Consider the following 17,375-nt stretch of genomic DNA (forward strand, 5'->3'; position numbering starts at 1 on the left):
AGAGATAAAGCAGTGATTGCATAAAGCTCAGGGTACATGATGTAAAATCTTTGTAAAAAAAACTGTGCAAATACCAGCTCACCATTTCATCTTTGCATTCCAGATCCTTGTGAAGCCATTTTGTTGAGGCCATATTAGAGCAAATTTAAACCCATATATGTGTGTTACAAACCTCCTCTGTAGCTATAGTGCCATGAAAAGCATTGCAAAACAGAAAGCCTGAACTTTGGTATACATTAATTTTTCAGTCATTTTCTGACCTATATGCTGGCAAACTAAAATTACCATTCACCAAAAGAAGTGGATTTTCTGCTGGAATTTGAACTCTCACCTTCAGAATGCAGCATCCACACAGGGCACTGGCTCTTGCACACTCCAAGAGAAATACTGTGTCCAAAGCTGGCAGGCAGGAACTGGTAGCATGGTGCCAGTCCAAACTGGGAAAGGAGGATACACACCATTTAGAATATAGTTTTCTTACTATTTTATGTATTTCTTTCTTTTTTTCTTTTTTTTTTTCCAGAAAGAACTGAAAATTATATTTGAGAGCTACTGAAGTTATTTTAGAGATGTTAACCCCTTTTCTACATATTTTCTTCTCTGAGCCCTTAATAAAAACATACAGCTTTGATGAATTTATTCTTTAGGCAAAACACTCATGGACACTGTTGGAAGTTCTGCAAGAGCAAAGTCTGCACAAGGAGGTAAAAAATCCAGGAGTTTGATCATGTTTCAGAGAGGGAGAAGAGTCAGGAGGGTGACAGTGTTTCAGTCTCCCCAGGGTTTGGATGGAAGAGATGTGGGTGTCCAGAGGTGCACAGGGCAGTCCTCTCAGCCTGTTTTGGGAGCCCATGGCTTTTGTAGGATTGACAGATCATGAAGGCTGGCAGGGACTTTGGGGGCCCTGAGTACAACCCTTTGCTAAAAGCAAGTACAATCAGCAGAGGCCAGACCAGGCTGCTTAAGGCCTTGTTGTAGGAAGGAGAGTCCACAACTTGTCTGGCCAAACCGCTTCCAGTTCTTGTTCATCCTCAGAGGGAAAATTATTTTCTATTACACCCAGCACAAATCTCCCCTGTTTCAGATCACGACCACTGTCTCCTGTTCTTCTGTCCAGCACCTCCATAGGGATCCTGGCACTTCCTGCTCAGTAACCTCCTCATAGGTGTGGAAAGGAACTGTTTGGTCTCCTCTAAATCCTCTCCTTCAGGATTCTGGAACACACCCAACTTCTTCAGCTCTCCTTCACAGGACTAATCCTCCAGCCCCCAAACATTGTGGTTCTCCAATAGTCTTGCTCTGATTTGGGGAGACAATATTCCATTATTGTTATTATTATTTCAGATGACATTTTGAAGAACGAATGAATTAAGTGGATTTTAAGAATTTAAAGAAGGTAAAAAATGACTTAGAAATAAAAAGTTTGAAGCTGGGTTTTATATAAATATATCTCTTTTTGAAGGTTAGATATAAAGCTTGTCAGATTCGTTCATTTCTTTCACTGAAAATAAAGATATGACTTTTCTACTGCAATCTAAGGCTGCTAAGACTTACATGTTATTGCTGAGATTCTGGTCTTAGGAAAGATCGTGACTTTCACATAGCAATGAGTTGCCCAGATATAAGAATATGGAGGAATTTCTTCTAAAGTAAACCTTAGTGTTGCTCATTTTGAGATGATGAAGTTAGAATACTTACAGATCAAATCTTAGGCAGCCAAATAAAGAATGGAAAGATTCAATTACAATTACTTTATATCACAAAAGCAGCAGTGCTTTGGCTGTAATACAGCTGAAATGTAGGAGGTAAGATCTTTTACAGTCAGTGAAACCTCTGTGGAGCACAACACATAAAAATTAATTTTCTATGAACTGAAATTTAGTTCTAGAAAATAATATGATTTCTGAACAGTGTGCAATGAATCATCTCAGCACTATTCAAATGCATTAATTTGGCTGCTAAGAGTTTTGACTGATCTATGTAAAATGCACCTGTTCTTAGCTATCCCCATTGCTAAAGCTGTTGCCCAGACTGTCATCATCTGATATTTCAATCATTGCCACATCATCCACTTGGGCCTTGACTGAAGCATTCTTTCTATGACTGTTAATTGAACATGCTCAGATAATTTTCCCAGTTCCTGCCTGTGACAAAGCCAGCCTCAGAGTGAGTGCAGTGTTCACTAGAGCCACAGAACACAAGGTGCCATTGACCTACACTCAATTCCTCTCTGGTAACTGATGTGAACCTGCAGAGACAGAGGTCTACCATGTCCTACAGAACTCATCCCAGCACTCTTCCTTCCTCTGGTTTTTAAGCTCTTGGAGTCCCTGACTTTTCCCCTCTGACTGTAAAAGTGTTCTGGGCTCTGCAGACTCTGGTTTGGCTTCCAGGCCACTGACACCGCACTTTGACAGACATCAGTCATCTTCAGTGCCAGCAGGACACCTGTCATAAAGTCCATTCATGCTTTTATTTCAGACTCTTCCAGAAGTGGAGCTGTGTTAGTGAGTAGATCCTGATATCACTGTTTGCAAAAAGGACTCCAAAACTCTAGAAAGCTGATGTAGAGTCAAAGACACGTAATTATGGGTTTGTAGACATGAAACAGTAAAGGAGATTAGTTCCTGGAGTCCTCACAAAAGTAAACACCTATGTTTGGTTTCCCCTTCTTGTACTTTGATATCTCTCTCCCTGGCATTAAAACTTGGGAGGATCTCTTGGGTGCTGGTACAATTCCTATTTCTGCATCAGAAAATCACAAGCACGTACTCTAAAGATAGTGCTAGTGCAAAAAGTCTCACTTTTAGCTGTCTAGGGTACACAACATGTCACATGAAATTAGAGTGGGTACAAGGACTACACATCTTGGAGAGCTCCAGTTGATAGTAAACACACATGACTGAAATAAATTACGGCATCAGTTGCAACAAGTTTTACAGAAAAGTTTCATTGTGTAAGTAGACTGGGGAAAATAAAGACCATAAACCACATATACACATGCCTTTTTTTGGCACTCTTTCCCTTTGCATCCACTCCAAACCCGCTTGGATACCACTGACACTGAGCTAGACTGACCTTGACTGACAGAGTTCTTAGATCTGTGTTAATTAGTTGACAGGTGACATCTTTGTAATTCTTAGATTATGACAACACTGAAAGATACTGGTGCTCTGCATAGCACAATGGAATCTCACACACTGTAACCCCATCACAACAGTTATAATAAATAAATACTTTGCATCAGAAAATACTCATATAATAGAATCATAAAATGGCTTGGATTGGAAGGGACTTTAAAGAACCTTGGAACCTTAGTTCCAACCTTCCTGCCATGAGCAAGGACACCTTCCTCTAGGACCAGGTTGCTCAGAGCTCCATCCAACCATTTCCAGGGATGGGGTAGCCACAGCTTCTCTGGGCAATCTGTGCCAGTGTCTCACCACCCTCACAGTAAAAAATTTCTTTCTAATAACTAATATAGAACTACTCTCTTTCAGTTTGAAGACATCTCCCCTTGTGTCGCTACAGCCCCTTGTAAAAATTCTCTCTTTTCTTGTAGGCTCCCTTCAGGTATTGGAAGGCTGCAATTAGGTCACTCCAAAGCCTTCTCTCTTCCAGACTGAATAATTCCAACTCTCTTGGGCTTTCCTGAAAAAGCGCTCCATCCCTCTAATCATCTTGGTGGCCTCTTCTGGACTCACTCCAACAGGTCCATGTCTTCTGTGCTGGGGACCCACAGCGTTCCAGCTGGGTTCTCATGAGAGCAGAGAAGAGGGATAAAATTGCCTCTGTTGACCTCCTGCCCACGCTGCTTTTGATGCAGCCCGGGACACGTTTGCCTTTCTGGGCTACAAGTGCACATTGCTGTTGCTTGCCCACCCTCTCATCTGCCAGCACCCCCAAGTCCTTCTTGGCAGGGCTGCTCTCATATTGGTACTGGGGGTTGCCCCAATCCAGGGGGCACATTGCACTTTGTCTTGTTAAATCTCATGAGATTCCCATGTGTCCACTTATTGAGCTTGTCCAGGTCCCTCTGGATGGATCCCATCCTTCAGGTGTGTCAACTGCATCAATCAGCTTGGTGTCTTCTGCAAAATTGCTGAGGATGAACTCAATCCCTACTGGAATGTGACTTTAAAAAATCTTGGTAATTTATACTAGTGATTAGACTAATGTAGTGCTACTATTCTACACTAGAAAAATATAAAAAGGGTAGCACAGGGATTACAGAAATGTCTGAGAACTTGGGAAATTCAGGACACAGTCTCATATGACCCTTTTGATTTCAGGCAAGTCATTTACCGTCTTTGTAAGCCAGTCTTCAGTATGGAAACTGATAATACTGATCCTTCTCTGCTCCAGAGGAATATTATACAATAAATGCACTCAAAAATTCTGAGGTCTCAGGATGGTATGGCAAACATTATATTATATAATATGGAATATTATACAATTAAACACACTCAAAAATTCTGAGGTCTCAGGATGGTATGGCAAACACCATACAGTCAGATTTCACTTATCTGTGGTTAGACTGTTCAGGCCATGGATGAAAAACCAGCTTGGATCTAACACGGCATATTAGCTCAGGCACAGTGCCACATGAATGCAGCTATGCTCTTTCTAAGGCCAGCTCTGCTGTGGAAAGAGTACATCTGCTTTTGTGAGAACCTAGCTGGCTCCATCCCGAGGCAGCTCAGGTATTTCAGCACCAGAATTATTGGCGCAGGGTTTGGGGGGAGGGGGCAAGAAGGAGGAGCAGAAACACCCAGTACAGACCTAGCCTGGATCCTGGATCTAGCTGGGTTTATTAGACCTGGCTTTGCACCAGCTGTACCAGATCCACGCTGCCTCCCAGCTTTTGCACCTGCTTCACAGAGCCCCAGGTCCTACGGGGCTCATTAGGTCAGGCACAAGGGGATGAGAACCATAAGCAAAGAGTCACAGTCTGTCCATACCTGGCTGGGGAACAGGCTGTGAGTGAGGAGCAGAGAAATAAATGGCACAGTGTAGTGGATGTTATGAGGAATTCCTGTACCAAAACTAAATTCACTTGGAAACTCTTGGTTTCCCTCATTTCAGCCTTCCTTATCTGTACTATCGGGATTCTCATTTTACTAACTTTACAATACCTTTGCCAAGTAGAGATTTGGCTAGAAACAAGTACAAGTCACTTACTGAAGTCACACTTTAGGACTTCCAGAGCCATCTTGGCAAGACAATGAAAGTGGTGTTTCAAGGAAGAGACTTCGAAATGTGTGAGATCAGACTTTACGAAGTCAGAAACAAGGGGTGTGGGCAGAATAAATCAATCAAGGTCTTAAATCCAGGTTTGAAACACATAGTTAGCAAGAAGTAAAGAAAAGGGAAAGGAGAAATGAAAAAAAAGAGAGAAAGAGCAGTGCGAGAAGTGAGGAGGACTAGGTTTCCCCAGGCTGTAAGCAGGGCAGAGAAAGAGAAAGGACGAGGAGGCTTTGCGGGCAGAGGGAGAAGCCCGCCGAGGAAGAGCCTCCAGGCGAAAGCATCAGCGGCTCTCGGGCCGGCTGGCGTTAGGGCCCGGCGGAGGCGGGGGCGCGGGCCGGGGCGGGCGGCGCCAGGGCCGTGCGGCGGGAGGGCCGGGGCACGGCACCACCCACGTACCGGGCCCCGCGCCGCCGCCGCGCATCCCCGCGGAGCCCGCACGGCCCCGCCGCCCGCGCCCCCGCCTCGCCGCATAAAAGGAGCGGGCGGAGGCGGGCGGCCGGGGGCCCGGCGCGGACACCGCCTGCATGTGCCCGGGAGCCCCCGCCGCCCGCCCCGCCGAGCCCGCGTCCCGGCGGCCGCCGCCGGCCCGCGTGGGGCTGCCCCGCGGCGCGGAGCCGCGCTCGGGACCCGGCGGCGGGACGGGGCGGCCGCGGGGCCGCGCCGCGGGAGGTAGGGGGGGACGGCTTCGCCCCGCCGTGCCGCGACCTGAGCGCGTGTGGGCGGGGAGCGCCCCGCGCCGGGATAAATAGCGCTGTGCCCCGGCTGACAGCCCGTCCCGGGCAGCGCGGGGCCGGCGGCAGCGCTCGCCCGCCGCCGTGGGACGGGCTCGGGGCTCTCGGGGACTCCGCTCCGCGGTCCCGCTCCTGCCCCGGCACGGGCTGTGATTTTTCTCTGTCTGTTTGTTTTTGGGGCGAGCCAGAGCAGTGGAGGACCAGGAGAGCCCGGGTCCAAGCTTTTCACCTCTCTCTCCCCGCAGCACAGGGGAGATGCTGGAAGCGGCGGTGAGTTCGCAGCGCCTGAGAAGGGCGGCGAGAAGCGTGTAAACTCCTGCGGTCCCCAGCGGCAGCCGCTGCCCCGCGACCCTCCGCCGGCCCCTCCTCGCCCCGCACGCCGCCGGCCTCGCCGCCCCTCGTTGCCGCCGGAGGAGTCTGCCCACCCCAGCGGCCCAGGATGCAGTTTCGCCTCTTCTCCTTTGCCTTGGTCATCCTGAACTGCATGGATTACGGCCACTGCCAGCCCGGCCGCTGGAGACGCAGCAAAAGAGGTGAGTGGCGCCGGCGGCTCGCCCGGGACCCCGGCCGGGGCAGCAGCGGGGAAGGGCCGCTCTCGGCAGGTGAGCCGCGCTCCGGCTCCGCGGGCACCGGGCGGGCACGTGGGGCGGCAGCGGGGCCCAGCCGGGGGCGTGGGGCCGTGCCGGCCCGGCGAGCGCTCCGCGGGGCTGCTCGCCGCCGTCCCGTGCGGAGGTCGAGCCGGGAGCGGGAGGAGCGGCGTGGACGTGAGCTCCGATGGGAAGGGACCGGCCGGAGCCCGGGGCAGCCGGGGACGAGAATACCGAGCGGTAGGCGCACTGCCCTCGGCCCCCGCGGCGCGTCCTCCCCCGGGGCCGGTGGAGCCGGGGGCAGGGGACATCGCTGATGCCGCCGTCGCTCCTGGTCCAGCGGCTCGCGGCTGCCGGGGATCGCTGTTAGCCCGCGCAGTTAGAGTCGCGTGTCCACGGGACGGACTTGGAAGCTGCTTTGCGTGGACGTTTCCGAGGCAGAAAGGCGGCTTCTCCCCTCCATCCTCCGGTGCCGCCGTGCCGCTCCCGCGGGGCTTGGCCGCCGGGAGAGCCGCGGCGGCGGGGAGCACCGCGCCGTGCCCAGCGCCCGGGGCAGGTCTGTGCCGCCAGCTTTGCTGAAAACGTGCAGAGCCCTTTGAGGAAAAGACATAAACGGTGCGTTGGGGCTTCATCGGTTTCCCCATGATGAAACGCTGATGCCGGGATGCCGGAGCTTTGAGCCGGAGCGGTGCAATATGCCAGTACAGCTCCCGTGTGGACGGAGAGGTTACTGCAGCGCCTTCCGGCTGGCAGCCTGGCCAAGGCTTCGTCTGTTTCTTTTTTACTTTTTTTTTTTCTTTTAGTGATGGGGAGGTTCACCTTATTATAAAATCTTTCATTATCCACATATTCTGAATTATTATTTTCTATCCCTTTTGCTGTTATTTTCTCGGCCATGCATCCTCTTCACATTTCTAAAGTTCGCTGAAAATCAGGTGGCTCCAGCTGCTGAGAAATTTCTGAAAGAATTGCACTCATAGTGGTATTATTTGGAAGGGGAGGGACTTAACATCTCCAGTGTTAAGCTGCTACAAATAGTAATAAAACTGTGCGAAGAAAATAGTTTGCACTTTTGTGCATATATCTCTTTCAGAGTAGGTGCAAATATGCAAATAAAATTGTAAGGCAGTTTGGTTTTGATGGTTTCCAGAGTTTAATTTATGTGTGTATGGCTAAAACGATAGCAGTCCTTTAAAGTGACCAGACTATCTGTCCTAGCAAAGGGTATACTGTGTCTTTAATTAAATGTGGAACTACTTAGAGTGCTGGCTAGACAGCGGAGGGTGATAGTGGTATTTCTGCTTTACAACAGAGCTTAAGGGCTGCATTGTGGGAGTACTGAAATGAATAGACATCTAACTCAAGTTGTGTGAATTGTCCTCTTACAAAAACTTAAGCTGGTTTTAATTGATCTCATGTTCACTGATTGATCCTAGACCAATTGTTGTGCTTGTTGAACAGTTGGCTTTTCCAAAGGAGATTGATTTAAATTAGTTTTTAGTTTAATTATTGGATAAATACGATCAGTATTGACAGTTGACTTACTGGCTCTATTTTGTGCTATCACCTATGGGTTTTGTTTTGGGCTTTGAAGAATGCAGTCTTTTTCAGTTAATAAGTATAAAGAAGTAAGCATAGCTAGTTCTAAGCACTGAAAGCACAATCTAAGAATGTATTCAAATTATAATAGGTATTTGCCATGACACATCCAGTCTGAAGTAATGCTTTCGTACAGGACTCAGAATTCCAATAATTTCACAATTTTTCCATATCCCATCTGCAAATAATCAGGCAGTCACTGTGGGGTACTGGCAGTTAAAAGTTCTCTGGCATTCTGTTTTGTCTGTTACATGATCTCAGATGCTCCATAATATCGTTTTCTTAATGAAATACAATTTTTGGCATAGATTAAGTCTCATGTGTGGTAGGAATCAATTACATTCAGTCTGGAATTATGGGCAAATATCATGTGTAGCTGATTTTTTTAAAGCAGCTAAATGTACAATAAACTTTAAGTGTATATGCCTGTATTGGCGTTTGCTTGGATTTGTTGCTGCTGCAGAATACTCCAGTAAAGAAGACTTAAGTAAAACTGGGAAGATGTTCCCAGGCTTCCTCATTCACCATCTGCTTGCAATCCTTTCCCAAATCAAGGCTTGCAACATTGTAGTAGAAGCAGAATAATAAAATAAGGTTTAGAAAGTGGTTCCTACCTTGTGTTTTGATTTGCGTTTTGTTGGTTAATGTCACTTCACTAAATTTTTTCTGATAAATATGTAATAATCAACAGGCTCTACTTATTCCACTGCTGCTCTTAGTTACTTTTTCAGCTCATTAGAATATTGCTTTGCATAGTTGGTCAGAACAGAACCTTACTTTCCTTAAAACACCTCAGCAAATTCTCCCTCTAGAAGTCACTGCCCTGAGCAGAATTAAGGCCTTTTTGCCTTTCCTGCAGAAGATATTTGAAAAGCCATTTAAGGGTTACCTAGCTGAAAGCTTGGTGGTGTAATATCACAGCTGGTTTAGTCTAATCTTTCCTTTTCTTCTTGAATTGTATAACTTGACTTTTTGTTTCTTTTGTAAGCCTTCTTCAATGAAAATTTATATTTATTTTTCAGATTTCTCTTTTGCAATCATTATAGGATGGGCAGCTTCATGTCAGCATTTCACTGAATATCACAGGGTACATGAAAAACCATTGTTTTTTCCCTTTGAGATGTAATGAAAGCAACTTTTCCAAAGAGTACCAAAGTTAAAATGGGGGTACATAGAAATGGGGACTCTCAGGGAGGCATGATGGTATTCTGCAAAAGTTTTGACAGAAGAGAATATAGGGATCATTATAAACAGCTATCAAATACCAGATCCTAACAAAATTTCCCAAGGGGAAAAAAGTCAATATGATAGCAGTCAGTGCCTGCATTGATGGGGAAACTCAGGAGTCTACAGAGAGGCTCTCTACAATTCGTAAGACCAATGTTGGAGCAATAAAAAATGTGAATGGGACACATTCACATAGTTAAACCAGAAGTTGTTTATATCCAAGTACTCAAAACCTGTGGCTGTAAAACCACAGTATCCAAGTACTCAAAACCTGTGTCTTTCCATTTAGTTCCTATTCATGGAGTGTCATGAGAGCTAAGGTGAGTACTTATCTCCTAGATGCTTACACTCTGTGTTAGAGGTACATAAAAGTGGAATACCTGTGGCAATGAGTGACTAATGAGTGACAGTGGTGATGGCAAAATATCCACAGGTGGAAACAGGAGGAATACCTGGGGCAGGAAATTTCCCAAGTGTTTCTAAGACCTCAATATAGCTTTGTGCACAGCATTTATTGAAGAATATGAATGTATGGAGGGGCACATTCACTGGGTTCAAAATTATGTCAATTGAATTTTTATCATCTTAATATAAGATGGGAATCCTGACTAGAAACCTGTTATTATTATAGGAAATTGTGACATGGATTTTCAACTAGAAGAAAAAGCTGCTTGGATATTGGGGATTGTGATTTAGCTTTCCTATCAAGGTATTTACCTGGGATAATCTTGGAACCTGTCTCAGCTGTATTGTATGGTCAAGCTTTGGGAAAGATGGATGATTTAAACATTAGGGAAAAAGAAACTGTTGGATATACTTGACTGAAATAAATACCACATCTACTTTTACAAGGACTGTACTAGCTCCTAAAGAGTAATTTATCTCAAAAGAAGTCATACTACATGACTTTTAATGTCTAGCATTATCCAACTATTCTAGCTGTTATTAGCTATCCTCCTCTCTGAGGTTGAAACGTGTTATGTTTGAAGGACAGTTAACTTTTTTATCTGCAGATTAAGACTTAAAATTCTATGTGGAAGCAGTACTTTGAGATACTTTTTTTTTTTCTCAGGTGTGACATTAAGCAATTGTAACAGAACCTGAGAAAGAACTGAGTTGTGCTAACACAAGTGGTAATTTTCCAGGCTTATGGTCTGGAGACATGCTTTGGAACATAGCTTCTGTTACTCAGACCTGTACTTAGGATAGTTACTAATCATTCTTTATACATACATTGTTACTACAGCAATAGAATATCCTAACTCTGTAACCATTGAAAAGTTACAACTTTTAAACCATTGGCTATTTACACTTATTACTGTCTTAAACTGACAGAAATCAAAATTTCTGTGTGAATGACTGAATACTAAACTAGCTAATGATGCAGTCAGTGTTACTGAGGATAAGCAATGCTCAAACAGATCGTGAAGATTTGCAGGAGAATGCTCAAAGCACTAAGAGCAGGATTCACTGTCAAAATAGACATCTAAGGTTAGGTGTTTGATTCAGCTTCCCAAAGTTGGTTTTTAGTGCTGCTTATCATATTTAAAAGATCTGCTTCTGGGCTTGGTATGTACGTGACTCTCTTTAGCAAGCAGAGGCTGGGCAGGACATCTTGGGGCAGGTCCTGTGCATTTGGCACCTTTGGGTGTCCCAAGACCTGTTATTGGGGAAGCTAGAATTGGGGAACCTGTTCTGGCACAGTGCTGGGCTGTGTCTGTTTTTCCTTGCCTGTATCCACCCCTTTAGGTCCCATTATGGGTCACTTGGGTTTAGGATGCTGGGCTAGATGGGTGTGCCTGATCAGACCTTGAAGTCTGATCTTTTGTGTTAAAACCTGCTGTAAGATTTACACTATGACAAAGAGCTTAGATTTGTATGCTTTAACTGTATATTTTCCCCTTTCAGGGGATGGAGGGGATTTTCTAAGGCTTGGCTGAAAACTCTCACTAAAGCAGCTCAAAATGCATGACAGATACCGAAAGTGATTTTTTACTCTAATATAGGGACATTATAGTGGTAAAAGCAAGAATGCAGTTTCTCAATTCAATGTGTCATTTACAATATACAGGCCAGCATAATTACTATGTTAAAGTATATTAGTATGGTGTTGTTTACATAAGCTGCTTTTAAAAATATGAAAAATATGAAATTATTTAAAAGGTAGAAAGTGGAAGGGGTGTTTGCTATTAAAATTCAAAGAAAAAAAAAATAAAGGACTGTTTCTTCATTGGATTTTTTTCTTTCTCTTGCTCTTTCTGCCAAGACTCTGACTACCCCATGGAGGCCTGCATTTAATTTCTGATAATCCAGCTTTTTTTTTAATACCAAAAACTTAAGCTAACTAGAGGGACTGTCTAGTCAAACCTGCAAATCATCACAGGCTGAAAGCATTACCCAACTTATCATGCCTCCAATCTGAAAGCTTATAACTCACCATAACATCCTTTCCAAAAATGTATCCTTGATTTTGAATTCTTGGGTGAGATTTGTATGACTGCAGGTAACTATCTGGACCATGAAGGTCTGTGTGTTCTTTTATGATTGATCTAGTTGGTGCAGTCCATCAAACTGTTGGTACAATTTAACTCATCCCATGGTACATGCCTGCCTTTGATCAGATAAAGCATACCCCTAACTAAATAAATATAAGATTACTTGATTACCTTTATCTGTAATTGAAGTGTAGTTCAGCTGTATATGTCTTCAGTGTTAGCCCCTGAACTAAACTGAAATCAGCCCTCAATGAGAAAGGAGCCACTACCGATATTAAAATTAAATGTTGGTACATCTCTTAAGCTTAAGAGATGCAGTCCCTGAAAGTTCTAATCTCTCCTGTATTAGAAATTGATTTAGTTTCAGGTATTTTTAAATAAATTCAGTTCCTCAAGCATGCCCTTTCTTTTTACCTCAAAGTTTTGTTCAGGCACAGTTGGAGAACCTTCTGTATTTGTCTAGGCTCCAAGTGTTTGCTAATCCTTTTCTTAGTGTAGAGCATGACTTCATAAGTATTGGCTGTTGGTAATGCACAAATGTAACAGCTTGATCCTTTCATCATGGACTGCTTTAGAAACTGAAATTAGGTGCTGCCATGGTTTGTATACGCGTTGTATTTGTAGTATGCGTTTAGCAGATGTAATGCTTTGGTGTCGGTGAGGTGCTGCAGAGCAGTTTTGTGCAAGAGGAGTAAATCTATCACTTTTTGGGACAGCAGTGGTGGGTTTAAACCTGTTCCCAAGTTATTTTTGGTGTAGAAGATGGAATAGACTTGGTATCACATTTTGATACTTGGATTCAAACGAATACATCTTAGGAAGGGAGGTGTTGAAGTGTTGGTTGGATCTTGCTGGTGAGCACCATAAGGAGATGCAGAGCTCTCTTTCCTGCCTACTCAATGGCTTTGTCCAGGCAGCTCCACCCATGAAGACCACTTACTGGTCAGACTTCAGTGTTACACCTGTTGAGTTTTGCATATCTGTGGGCAGTAAGGTCCCTTGGATGTATGACTTGAATTCCAGCTGTGCCACTTTACTCTCTCTCTGTGGCTCCTGTATTTTTGCTAATACTTTACAGAACTCTGAGGAGAAATGAAGTTGAAATGGATCAGGGTGGTGGTCTCTGCAGTGCTTGCCCCCAAAAGGCAGATGGTGATACGACACAGTGTCAAGCACAGGAAAAGCAAGAGTGAAAGCATAAGTTTGCCAATACTCTAATGTCACCTTTCTGATGAAGTTGCTGCAGTGGAGGGGGTGGGTGGGATGGAGGAATTAAAATAAATTGATATTTATACATAATACTATTTCAAAATACCTAATTGGTGTGAAACCTGTGTTCTGAACATGGAATGGAGATGACAAGTGTAACTCCTGTGAAATGATGGAATATGATATTTTCCTCTGTAGATTTTCCTCTGAGCCTAAAAGGATTTGAGACTTCAGTTGTATGTCCTTACTTTGGGATTTCTATGTCTCAGCACTTTGATTTCAAAGAGCTGCACACATCTCTGACCTTTGTCTGTCACACTGTGGTCCATGGAGCAGCTGCTAGCATCTTCTGGATGTGTAGAGATGACACTGTCTTATCCTTGTGTTTCTACCTAAATACCCTTGAATGAAACACTCCAGTGAACTTGTATAGCTCTGCTTTAATCTTATCCTATTTTGATGCAAGTGCTTGTTACTTAAATTCAAATTTAAGCTTAACATTTTTTTTAGGGGACAGCATATGAAAGATTGGCAGTTAAATTTTCTGAAATTTTCTCTTGTTTGTGGACTTGAATGTGCAAACTGTGAAGTACAAAAGGATATAAAAGAAGGAATAGAACTATAGTGTGGGTAAGAGATTGAGAGGCAATTAGTATTTGAGGTACCTTGATTATCTGATCATTGGGTGGTTTTTAAGATCCCATCTGTTAAGATCTGGTGAGAAGTACAAAAACCCTTCATGTTCTTTGTTTCAGTAATTAATCTGTTATGTATTTCTTTTTGAAATACAAATTTCAGTAGAGCCAAGTACTTGATGTATCTCTAAGATTTTGTCCTTCTGTGAAGAAATGTTGTCTCCATTCCTTCCTTTTTTGTTGATTTTATGGGATGGCCATAAGACTGTAACTAGGGAAATGTAAGCAATTGCAAGTTACACGCAAAATATTTAGAAGAGGTGTGCAGTTCTGTAATTTTGTTTCAAACACCACCCTCCCCACCCCCCACACTTTCAGTGGAATTATGTGTGTGATTTGATAAGGATAATGGCAAATCTCATGTGCAATTAACATAGATCCAAAAATGAAAGTACTTTTACTGTGATTTTCTGTTTGTAAAAATATTTTTTCTCTCTAGGATTTAAATCTAAAAATAATCAAAAGCATATGGTTTAGGGACTGAGTATCAAATTTACCTTGCAGAAAATTTTGTCTATTTTTTTTTTTTTTGAGTATGGTCAAGATTTTCTTCATTGTGATGAAAACCAGACCCAAACATGGATGTAGTGAGGTGGAGGAAGGGACATGGAAGATAAGTAATGTTTGTGATGTTGGCTTTTAGGGTTTTTTTTTTTGATCACTGGACAGTTGCATGAGCACTAAATCCAAAGTAGACCATGTGCAGCAATGAAGACAACATTTGTGCCTTTTTATCTTGGAAGACTTGCACTGCTTTTACACTGCAAAGGGATAAGTGTATTTGTGTTAGAGAATGGCAGTGCTGCCATAAAATAAAAACTTCCTGATCCAAGCACATTATTTTCTTTTTTGAGCTGAAATGCTGGCTGAAATATGTTGCACACAAACATATACTCTGCAGTAATGTACAGTCTTCTCAGCGTATGGTTGCCACCTTTGGAATACCAAAAAAACCCCAAACTGGCCACATCAGACAAATGGCTGTTGTGCATCCACAGCTGAATCTGCACGTGTATAGCAGCCCTGACAACACCCATCACATCCATACGAAAACATTATGGGCAAGATGGAAACAACTGAAACAGCAGCTGTGCTTATTAAAGATAGATGTTACTGATTTGCTCTTCTTTCTGGAATTACTCAAAAATTTTGGTAGATACCATATGTTTTTATTATAAACCTTCTAACTTAGACAGTGTTTCCACTGCCAAGCATGTGGCTGTGACTCTTTTGAATGGGCACTAAAGTTCCATCATCTTTTGCTTTATCTATATTGAGATGGTACTTGAGCATCCCAGCTGAGCTGAGGCCCTGCAGTGCTGATCCTGCTGACAGGACAGACTCTGAACTAAGGTCACCAGAGCAGAAATCAGAAATCTGTCCTGGATTCCCTTCCCATAGCAGACATGTTCTTTGCCCCTTCATGTGAGCTAGTTCAGAATTGGTTCACGTCTCATTTTACACAATGCACACTAATAATGTGATGGGCATGGGTTCAGTTTTGACTCAGCAAGAGTAAGTGTAAGCTGGTACAATCACTTTGCACACGAGTTGTGCTTTTCACAGCACAACACAGCAGCTGCTGATTTCAGTTTTATTAAAGCTTTTTAGCAATTATTGTACAATACTTTCAACTAGCCTTTGATCTGAGATGTTTCAGTCTTGTAAGAACCCTAAACCTAAAGAGCATTTCAGAGAGCATTTGCTTATTTATTAGTTGGTATCAGGTTGTGTGTTTTATTTTCACTGGGGACATTCTCAGGAGGGGGTTCTACCTCTAAATTTGCTCTCCTATCTTCTCCAAAATGGTCGGCGTTCTCTCCCCTGCTTTGTTGAGTGCAAGGAAAGCTGACTCCAAGGGACATCTGAGGAAGGCACCTTTTGGAGTAGGGTAGTGTGTGCCTTTGCTGTTTGATACTCCTGTGGCAGCAGGACAGTTCTTCAACTTAAGTTTCTTTCCTGGACCATGCAAATATGCCTGGCCTGAATGCATCTGTCTTGGTCTTCTTTAAGTTGTTCAGCAAATATTGATTGTACATGGGTACAGTCATTATTATACATTATATGTTTGGTTTTACCTGACATGGTTCAGTGTTGGGAATTCTGCCTCCCTGGTAAGAGGGTACCTTCAGGATATCAGAAGCAAATCTATCTGTTTTGTTAGTCTTCCCACCTGTAAAGCTTGTGGTTCTTATGTTCATATGTATGTTCATACACATACTCATCATATGTATATACATCCATGAAAATGGGAACAGGAGATAAATTCCTCCTTTCTGTAAATGCTAAGCAGCTTTCCAGTGGGAAATGTTATGGCAGTAGGGATGTAAATAATGTCAGTATCTAATTGAAGTGGTGCTTCTAGACAGGTGCTTTAGTTTCCAACTTTATTTCTTACAGCACTATTGTAATATGCTGGAATGCAGCATCTTTGCTGATGCTGAGATGACACTGGGTCATGATTACTCTTTTTAGCTATAATGAAACTTGCGGAATTCCAAGTAGTTATCATAATTCTTTTATTAGTAGCAGAGTTTACTGAATTTTGTCCGTGGCCTTCAAAGTTGTTTTGGAATTCAGTTTTAGGAAATGCTTATGGCTGTAGTTAGAAATTAAAATGAGAGGGATCTCCAATATTTTTTGTAGTGTTTAAAGTTGCTTTTTTTGTTTTTCTGTAAAGATTACTTTGACCACTTTACTCTGGTTTTTTGCTTGTTTTTCTTTTTTTTGGTTTGTTTGGTTTTTTTCAATGGAGATTCTTATAGAAGCAGCAACTATGACTTTCTTTGATGCAAAATGTGTGGTGTGAAACTGAGAAGAAAATTGCAAAATCTTATATTTAGGTGAACAAAACTTGTAGACCACCTAGTCTAGTGCTGTACAGATGTGAAGTAGTAAAATATATATATACTCCTTTTGAAGGATCAGGTAAACAAAACTGGCACATGGAGAAGAAGAAGAGGCATAGAATAACCTTTATATTAGTGGGCAAAGTTGGGCATCTGATCTGTAGTTTTGATTCTCAGATTCATCCATATTCCCTGGATTATGTAGCCCCTCTGTGCTGAGGGCATGTACTTGCAGAAAAAAAATATTTTCTCCATTTCAGATTAGTGTTCAGCCTCATCTGTATCTCTTTGAGCAACAAAGACCATTTTTTTCTGTTAGTGTTCTGCATTTGTGTTGTACATGCTCTATCCATCTCTTTTGCGTGGTCTCTGCAACCCAAGTCAGAGACTTGTGTATTATGTCAAAGGGAATCTAGTTTTGCTCAGCTTTGAGTACAAGAAGAGGATTATACTGTCTGTTCTTCTGCTAAAAATATCTTGTTATTTGCATCTCGTGCCAGCAGTATTCTGAAAAATACCCAAAACCCAGGGGACATCAAGAAGCTGGAGAAATCAAAAGAAACCTCACAAAGTTCAACAAGGAATTCACAGCCCTGCACCTGGGAAAGAGGAACCCCAGACACCACTGTAGGCTGGGGGGCAATCAGCAGGAAAGGAGCTTGGCAGAAAGGGCCCTGGGGGACATGGTGGGTGCTGTGCTGAGCATGAGCCAGCAATGTTCCCCTGTGCAAGGAAG

General features: G+C 43.3%; 1 protein-coding gene across 1 annotated transcript in view; it reads left to right on the forward strand.

The window, feature by feature from the left end:
- The first annotated feature begins 5,756 nt into the window (after positions 1-5,756).
- Positions 5,757-17,375, forward strand: part of RSPO2 (R-spondin 2) — a 104,763-nt gene continuing 93,144 nt past the window's right edge. Inside the window, 4 exon segments of the mRNA XM_071421376.1 lie at positions 5,757-5,804; positions 5,807-5,942; positions 6,186-6,338; positions 6,341-6,511. Coding sequence (XP_071277477.1) covers positions 5,772-5,804; positions 5,807-5,942; positions 6,186-6,338; positions 6,341-6,511 — 493 coding nt within the window. The 5' untranslated portion in view covers positions 5,757-5,771.

This window comes from Agelaius tricolor, unplaced genomic scaffold (assembly GCF_023055355.1).
Source record: "Agelaius tricolor isolate 1412-34295 unplaced genomic scaffold, bAgeTri1.0.p SCAF_2, whole genome shotgun sequence".
In the NCBI taxonomy this organism is placed as follows: Eukaryota; Metazoa; Chordata; class Aves; order Passeriformes; family Icteridae; genus Agelaius; species Agelaius tricolor.